The 9319-nt window shown below is 33.2% G+C and overlaps 1 protein-coding gene across 1 annotated transcript in view; it reads right to left on the bottom strand.

Annotated features, from left to right (window-relative positions):
* Positions 1 to 143: 143 nt before the first annotated feature.
* The window catches only part of LOC106467710 (leucine-rich repeats and immunoglobulin-like domains protein 3), a 50346-nt gene continuing 41170 nt past the window's right edge, over positions 144 to 9319 (bottom strand). The window contains exons 14-20 of the mRNA XM_022395902.1: positions 9263 to 9275; positions 8186 to 8470; positions 7109 to 7384; positions 4714 to 4983; positions 3011 to 3139; positions 2079 to 2543; positions 144 to 1836 (exon numbers count right to left, since the gene is read on the bottom strand). Coding sequence (XP_022251610.1) covers positions 1667 to 1836; positions 2079 to 2543; positions 3011 to 3139; positions 4714 to 4983; positions 7109 to 7384; positions 8186 to 8470; positions 9263 to 9275 — 1608 coding nt within the window. The 3' untranslated portion in view covers positions 144 to 1666. The remainder of the gene's footprint in view (positions 1837 to 2078; positions 2544 to 3010; positions 3140 to 4713; positions 4984 to 7108; positions 7385 to 8185; positions 8471 to 9262; positions 9276 to 9319) is intronic.

The raw sequence follows: 9319 nt of genomic DNA, 5'->3' as shown, positions 1-9319 counted from the left end.
TCAGTAAAACTATATTCTATACTTTGTGTTAAGTAGAAGAATTACATGGGTTGTCAGTAAAAACTATATTCTATACTTTGTGTTAAGTAGAAGAATTACATGGGTTGTCAGTAAAACTATATTCTATACTTTGTGTTATGTAGAAGAATTATGTGGGTTGTCAATAAACATTTACTGTTCTCTGTGTTAAGTAAATCATTTAACTTGCAGCTGTTGACAGTGAACTTTTTTTTTCTGTACAGTGTGTTAAGCAGAATAATGAATTGTCGGTAAAAACAATTTTCTATACTTTGTGTTAAGCTGAATTAATTGTGTTGTTGGTAAACCTTACTGTTTCCTATACTCTGTGTTAAGTAGAAGAATTTACTGACAGCTATAGTTAGTTAGTAAGTAGAGTGAGGCAATAGGAATTGCACATTGTATTAAGTAGAATATAATGACAGCTGTTATTAGAGTTAATTTACTAATGGTTGTCTATTGTTAATTATGTAATAAATTTACTAGTATTTTTAATCAGTTAGCAGTTAAACATTTTTAAACAACATAATAACTTGGAAGAGTGAACCACCATCATCTATTCATGTAATGCACAATGAATATCTTCTCTTTACAATTCTGTGCAAACCAGGCTTCGTGAGCTCACCTTCAGTTCATGGCAAAATGATACATCTCAGAGATACATGTTTTAAAAAAAAAGGAGGTAAGATGATACTAAAACCAACAAGAAAACTACAATTTTAAACCATAATATTTACTGCTTGTGACTTAAACGGGTGCCAGCACGCATCTACCAACTGTAAAAGTCTCTCACTAAAGACAAATTAAAATATTTAATGACAGTCATAATTTATGCTGAGGTATATTACAAATCATCCATGTAAGCTGTATTTTGAATGGAAACTAAAGTAGTCATAAGAGCAATCATTCAAAGCCTTAAAACTAAGAAACAGGAATAAAACACACACACACAACCAGAACTTGTTATTTTCAAGGAAAATGTTATAATGCTTTTCTAGGGCATTTTGAATTATATAACTTAATGAAACATTCATTCTTTACTCAGTTATAAATTTAAATAGGCAATGTGAGTTGTTATAGTGAAAATTATACAAGCCACTGTCTAAAAATTTGTGATGGAATATTTTTTTTCTTCTATGAACAGTAAAACAACAACAAACATATCTGGTTTGGCACATAACATCTTGACTTAGGATGGTAAAAGACAAAATAATAATCTGATATATTCTCCAGGTGGAGATTTCTTGAAATACAAAACAAAATTTTAAGATATAACACTATTTGCAGGCATAGCTAAATAATAACCACTATCATGCTCTAGTTAACAGTATACATATATTTAGTTGAAAGTCTATATATGAATATTATAAAGGATTTAAAATGCTGTACAGTGATTATTTATACAACATACATACATGTGGCTTCCTCCATCGGTACATTTGGCAAAACTAATTCTCCTGTACAAGTACACACTGATTAATAAAGAGCCACAAAGCCTTGGCATTCTTATAACACTCATTAATTTATACTCCTGTAATGCTAAAATTACAAACCAGTTTATGTACATATTTGTCTTTATGGCACATTTGTCATAAAGAACTTGTTTCAAATCACTCGGAAACACAGCTGCAGTAACGCTAATGAAGTGCTACGCAACCCCCACTTGAGAGGTGGGCCTATGAGTTGCTTGAACCTGAGATAAAGATGCCCCTGGCTCTTGCAGGAAATGACTTTTCCGTTGACTATGTAGAAGTGGTTGGCAAACTAGACGTTGATCTTCACAGTCCAGTGAAAAACTGCCACTGTCGTTCTGTCTCTCTAGAAATGTCAATAATCAGATGACAGAGATAATAAGCATGCCTAGAGTATATTAAATAAAATTTAAAAAAATATTTTAGATTCAAAAGATTTTTTTCAAGATAAGTTAAAAGCGTGTGAATATACGAGACAAAAGATGGAAGATGTTTAAGATGAATAGTGAAAGACAAATAACTAACTTGTAGGAATTTCTTTTTCAAAACCGTATCTTGAAATTTTGCATAAACTGATTATAAACTTACCTTTTGAAACCCTGCTGTGCTTTAAGGAGCACGTGCTGCAACTGTCTGCAGATTTTGGTTCACCATTGTGATGTAAAATTCCAAAGCCCAATTTCCTGTCTGTTACATCACCTTCCGATAGTTCTTGGTATTTCTGATAAATACTTCTGCAGCTGTGACTGGAATTTGGAATGGAATGATGCTCTAGATTTACTGCAAGATGACCAACTGAAAGAGAGCGTTTTGTTTCTTCCACAGGCCAGTGACATTGATTACCTGGTGGCCTGTGTAACCCATCTTCTTCATCCATGGCCTGGTTCGTAGCAGAGATAGGATGGCCTCTCCATAACTTGTCCCCCCTAGGGTGGGTGTGGAATGTGTGTAAAAGTGGTGCCCTATGTTGCCTGCTGCTTGTCCTTGAAGAACTTTGCACTGTGTCTACAGATATGTTGCTCTGTTGACCTAACATACTAACCATACTTGACCCTACAAGAGAAAAATATCAAATAACTCAAAACTCCAGATATATGGCCTTACTTCTTCTAGGTATATTTGCTACACTAGATATTAAGGGACCTTAGAACTGGTCACACTAAAATTAAAGAATAAATTTGGTATTTCAAATCTATCACTCCAAATATATTAATCACACTAGCCATCATAGGAAACGCACACTATTTATATCCCTGTGATCAAACACATGCAGGTCTCAATATGACCTGCAAGATACATATGTGACAGACCTAGCACAAATTTACTTACTACGAGTCTATATTTTCTCACGTTTAGCCATACTCTGTATTTAGCAAGCAGTATATATGTGTATGTATATCACTGTTCCCTTTTAGCGCAACATACAAAATGACTAGAAACTTTAAGTTACATAATTCAATGAAAAGTGTAAAGCACTGAAGTTGTATGGTACATCACTGTCAGAAATATAAACAACTTACCAAAGTGTGGCATGGTGGTTCTTTTATGGGGAAACAATAAGACCTGGCCAGAATTCTCGTCTAAAGGAAGGAGCTCATCACTGCTCTGTTTAGAACTGTCACCAGTTCCACTGTCACGACTTGAATGCTCTACAAGTTAATGTAAAATTATCTTTATTTCAAATACAATGCTGCATACTTTTCCACACTAATTTATTAACACCTGCCACATAAAGCCAGCCTCGAATCTTTATGTGGATAAAAAAAAAGATCCTTTCTGGAAAGGTTTGGGTTGTTTTGATGGGACAAAAAGAAAAAGTTTGGCATTATTTTTTAGGTCTAGGTTCCTGGACCAGACCCGTGACCTGACCCAAGACCATGGGAGCCGACATGGAGAAGTTACCTTGTAAATGTAAAGTAAGACGATGCAGAAATGAAAAATTCTTGAAATGTTCTAGATGTGGTTGTGAATGTAATGGTTTAAGGGTAGTGATTAATCTAAACCGTGGGTCCAGGTTCGATGAGGGAAAAACTTGTTCAAAAATATCCCAATCTATTTGACAAACCAGATGAATTGGAGATTTGTCAATTAATTACTGCATTGACAGTGAAACATAACACAATGGGCACAATAGTACATTTATCCTCAAAAAGGGAGATTGGAATTGTATACAAGAAATCGTTAGTCTTAATATTGTGTGAAACTAATGTAACAGTAGAGCCCAAAGATGCTGTGTTGAAGTAGATGCATTACAAGATGATTTCCCTAACGATTCTCAAGTTAAAAATGCTATAGTTATTATGTGGAGTAAATATAAGAAGGATGGTATAATACCATATATGGCACCAACAAAGTATAATCTACATAGATTTCATCATGCCATATTTTCATTAATATTTAGCTGTTCTTTTTTCGTTTTAGAAGTTGTGTAAAATTTCATTCATCGAGATCTATGGAAATAACCCTAAATCACCAATTTCTGGAAGGACATCCCTCCCTGTTCTATCCTAGGGTCGGTACTAAAGGATGCTGGGCTGGCTCAATTGGCAGGTGTTACAAAAAACAGATAATATTTACTATACATTTCAGTCATGTTCCACAACCAGAAACAGAACACAGACTCAGCAGTAGTATTGTACAATAAAATATTTAATTAATATACAGTAAGAATTACCATTCATAAAGAATGAGTATTCAATAAGAAATTTCAGCCTCTACACGGACCATGTCCATTAAATCTTTGTTCTGTTTCCCCATCAGAGCATGGGGCATCACGAACATCAGAAATATAATGTCAGTCCTTAGAATCTTTTAAAAACTGTTACACCTACCCATAGCTGTACAAATAACATCAGCGGGTTTTGTCAATATTTCTTTTTCCCAAGGTTTGCCCATTATTTTCAGCAAACTCTGGTATTGGAAGAAATATTACTGTACTTTCAATACTAGTATTCTTTAACACTGATTAAGCATATTTTAGCTGCATTATAAAAAAAAAGAAAGCTGACATTAATGCTAAGAAGAAATGGTCACTTCTATCATATGAAAAAAAATGAGAATATAATGAAAGATCCATTAAAAGATTACTCAGACATGATCTTACGAAGATTCTGCTGTACAGAAATAACAACTACTTCAGTATTTTTGAAAATGACAATTATAAGAAAGAGAGATGCATTACTAAACATTCTCCCTGAATCTCCATTTACTGCAGTATACTCACCAGAATTATTGTCTAAAAACAGGTGAGCAGTTGAGTTCTTGTATTCTTCAACAGTACCGTGGGGATATGAATTATAAGGGGATATCTTATCACACGGCAAGGTAGTCTCGTCGGTTTTGGTTGGTGGATAATCATCTCCCCTCTTCCTGGTCTTATAGATGATTATTACCCAAACAAGAGAAGTCCCAACTACACAGCATACAACTGAGATGATAATAATCCCTGTTGTAGTGTTATCATCTTCTAAACCACCTGCTCCTCCTCTCGTTGCTAGAATTATTAATTTTTGTAATCTAGCATTAATGTAAAATAATGAAACTAAATTCCTAAATATTCTTCACATCAACATTAAGTGAATAAAATATTTAAACAATGACTGTGAAAAACATCGAACAAGCAAATAAAAAGATTTTCATACACTAAATGTAGCACAGAATGTAAGAAATCCAAGCTATTCGTAGACTTGCCCCATGTATTACAAAAACAGTATAGAAGACAAAGTTGACTGTTCGAAAAAATCTGATAAGAGTTAATTTCTTTACATATGTTTGGATAAAGTTTTGAGGTTTCAAACATGGTTTATCAATCCATTAGATGTTAGTGTGATACATGACTTCTCTAGTCTAACTGCTTTAGGTTTGATTGTGGCAAAACTGAGGATCAAAACAAATATTTTATGCTACGTAATCCAATAAAATATTACACTTATTTAGGCAATTTTGATTATTTCAAGTTCTATATCAACATCAAATATTCAGTTTTCCAAATAGAAAATTATTAGATTTTTTTATATAAATTTTGTTAACAAGTTGGATTCAAACAATCCACTTTAAAAACTACATGGATTCAGGGCAAAGTAAAGTCATTACGCACGCACACACTGATCTGTTATCAAAATTACATTATGATGAATTTCCCCATACGTCACAAATTTTGTGAGCTAGTGAGAGAGTTTAAAGATTATAAGATTTTTGACTAATGTTTCTTCTATGACTGTATGACTATGAACGACATATATTACCTAGGCTTGTTCAAAAGACTAGTTTATACTGATAACTTTAAAGAGAAAATGGAAAATTTCCCAGTTTAAGTTAATTAATTCATTTGTTAATAAGAATATTCCTTCAGCTTATGTTATTAACATCCTATAGGTTTAATTATGTGTTACTTTCAATTTTATATCGTAAACACTTGATTTTGTGGGTTTGATCTAAATGAATCATTTCTATAAACACAATCATAAACAATGGATACCGTGACTACATGTTCAATATATCTCTCTTGCTACGTTATACTTTACTTGAAATAGTGTTTTAAAAGAAGTATAACCTTTTATTTATGATTATATAAAGCCTAAAACCGGTGAAGGCACAATATCCTTATCATTTCACACAAAACTGGACATAGTTATGGAAATGGACATTTTATCCAGATGCTATAGGGTCACAAATAACAAGTAATTGAAACTAAATGGCCAACTTATCATTAATGGTATATGTTACTACAGAAAATAAATACAAAATATGTTATACAATCTTCCGACTTCTTTAAACAGAGCAGAACACCATGATTTTATATTGAAAACAGTTTATCAATGTACGATTATGAAATACAGTTTAAAGTTTCAGCAGTCTACATGTTTGGTCGCTAACTGACTTTATCAGTTTCCATATATGTCGATACAGCCTCAAGAATATTCATATTAGAATATTCATGTAGGTCGAGCTATGGTTCTCAGTATTTCACTGTATGCCTGGAATCCCCCTCTTCCGCTAGGCAATGAATTCTTGCCCAACAGATCATTTTTCCCGAGAGTATGGTACAATAGATCGGAACCAGGGTACCTCCAACACTAATGTGTAACATCCACTTTTATTGGTCTCTCAGTATACTTCATTGTAATGTTGTCTGTTGGCCATAATACTGTTCTGTCATCACATGAACTGTCATTGACTGTTGCCAAACAATCTGTATTTATATCAGGGACAATGGCAAGATCACTACTGGATTTTCATATACCACTTATACAGTATACTCTGAATTAGCTTGGGCTTCTTACTCTGACCACTTCAGTTATTAACAGTACTAGCTTCACATACATTCTTCTGTACTAATAGTACAGATTTTTTACTCTTCATCAGTAACTCTGAACTAAGCTAAAAGATGCTAATCAAGCATTAATTAAAGCTGTGAATGTGTGTGTCTAATGGTGAAAATGGCAAGAGCCAACATATTTTAACACTTTCCTATAAATACCAGTAGATGGAAAACTAATTAAGCTAGATTTATCAAACATAATTTATTCTGGAAAATATAATACAAAAATTATGACAAATATCCACGTAGAGAAAAAATTCTCAGTACATGCCTGGTATTATAATTGTGATAACCTTACCTGGTAAGACTGTTAGGTACGAAGAATCTGACTTTGATCCCATCGTGTTAGACATGTTGCAGACGTACTTGCCGCTATCAGACAATCTAGTTTGGACAATAATCAACAACTGGCTGTCGGCTGTAAAGAAGTACCTCTCAGTTGGAACCAGAGGAGCATCATCCTTCAGCCATGCCAGATTTGGCTTAGGACTACCAGCAGCCATACACTCCAAGACTGCTGTTTCTCCTACTCGTGTTTCTTTATCATCCATAGGTTTTACAAAAGTTGGGGTTTCTGTGACAAATAAAAAAATATATATATACCCTTTACTATATTCTCTGTCTGACAAAAACATATATCAAGTATATAATTAATTGACACTGCTTGCTCAAGTTTGTTTTATGAATTCTGAGTTTTAAAAAAATAATCATTGTTTCTGAGCATCAACAAAAACAGATATACTGTCTAAAAAAGTATATTTTTAAGTTTTAAATTTTATTTGCTATTTTCAAATGAGTTCCACTCAAAAATGTACTCTTTTTTAACACATCTAGAATACTAAGGACATTTTAGTATAATGGACATAGCGTGTATATATGATCCAATGCTTATGGCCGAAATAATAAATAGTGACGCCATCTATTGAATGGCACCATAAACAAAACTCCATAAAATAATTCACACTCTGGCTATTCAAGATTCTGACAATTAGACAAATAACTATGGTAGGCACGACAACAACCATTTTTTTTATCACAAAACACAATTTTTTAAGTAAAAGTACTCTCCCCACAACAAGATCACGACTTTCACAAGGACTGTACATGAGTGTTTGATTATATTTTTATTGATCTAATTTGTAAATGCAGTATTAAAAAACGGAGTTCTTAAAAAAAACTTATTTTTCCAATAAAGGGTACCATTTTAATATATATAAAACAGTACTTCCCATGAATGTTTTTTTAGAATTTTTGTCAATGAGCTATGAATACTGCGATTAGTAATTACTAGCACAAACAGCCTAGTCACAATAATGGATAAAACTTCTTAAGTAACAGTATTACTACACCTTTTTCAAGAGACATATATATTTACCTAAAACAGTTAATGTAGCATTTGCCATGATCACACCTGCATCATTTTTGGCTGTACAACTGTACGTGCCCATGTCACTAGTTTTTACTTTAACAATAAAGAAGACATCATCCGAAGGCATCACGTGCATTCTGCGTTCCCGAGCTGCAGGGAAGTCGTCGTCCCCTCCATCTTTCTGCCAAGCAATCTCTGGCAAGGGATACCCAACAGCAGCACATTCCAGCCTGGCAGTGCTGCCAGCTTTCACTGTGACATCAATCGGTGTTTTTGTGAACACTGGAAACACTGTATTGAAAGAAACATACTGATTTTTTCCAACATTTTTCTGACACCAGAAACGAATGACAGGTAAAACAGATCATTCTTATACAAGATTCTTGTGAATATCGACATCAATGACAGAAAACTGTATACTTAAGTCAATAAGGCATGACAGAAAACTGCTTACTTAGGATTTTAAGACAGAAAATCAGATATCGTGCTCTAACAACTACATTTTAAACTACTCAAATAAGGAGCCATAATTTTCTTAAAAACAAAGTGATACATTGGCAAAAGTTATATAGATTAACTCGTATGTTCAGTATAAACTTAAAACTATCTTCAACTAACTGTAAAAATATAGGTGCTATTGAAAATGTCTTATTCAAAGACAACAGTAAATTTAGGTCTCCTAATGGTTGAATAAAGCCCGTTGAACCTTTTAAAGCTAAATTTTGTATTGTTATTATTTTTTTCTAATGGAAAGAAAAAAGAGTCAAAGTTTACACAAAGGACCTGATAGTCCCCACATGCACGAAGGTCTTTCTGTTAATTTTCAACTTTCAAGGGATGTACAAGCGTTCACGTTAACACCTGGTGCTAAAATTGTGCTACTAAATGATAACTATCCATTGTAATCCACGAGCATAAATTTCAATTTATGAATATATAAAATAAGTGTTTGGTACACACCATGAACAGTCATACGTACAAAATAAACGTTTGGTACACACCATGAACAGTCATACGTACAAAATAAATGTTTGGTACACACCATGAACAGTAATATGTACAAAATAAATGTTTGGTACACACCATGAACAGTAATATGTACAAAATAAATGTTTGGTACACACCATGAACAGTAATATG

The sequence above is a fragment of the Limulus polyphemus genome, unplaced genomic scaffold (assembly GCF_000517525.1).
Source record: "Limulus polyphemus unplaced genomic scaffold, Limulus_polyphemus-2.1.2 Scaffold2714, whole genome shotgun sequence".
Lineage (NCBI taxonomy): Eukaryota > Metazoa > Arthropoda > Merostomata > Xiphosura > Limulidae > Limulus > Limulus polyphemus.
The sequence above is the reverse complement of the archived record's forward strand: the minus strand, read 5'-3'. Positions and strand labels throughout refer to the sequence as shown.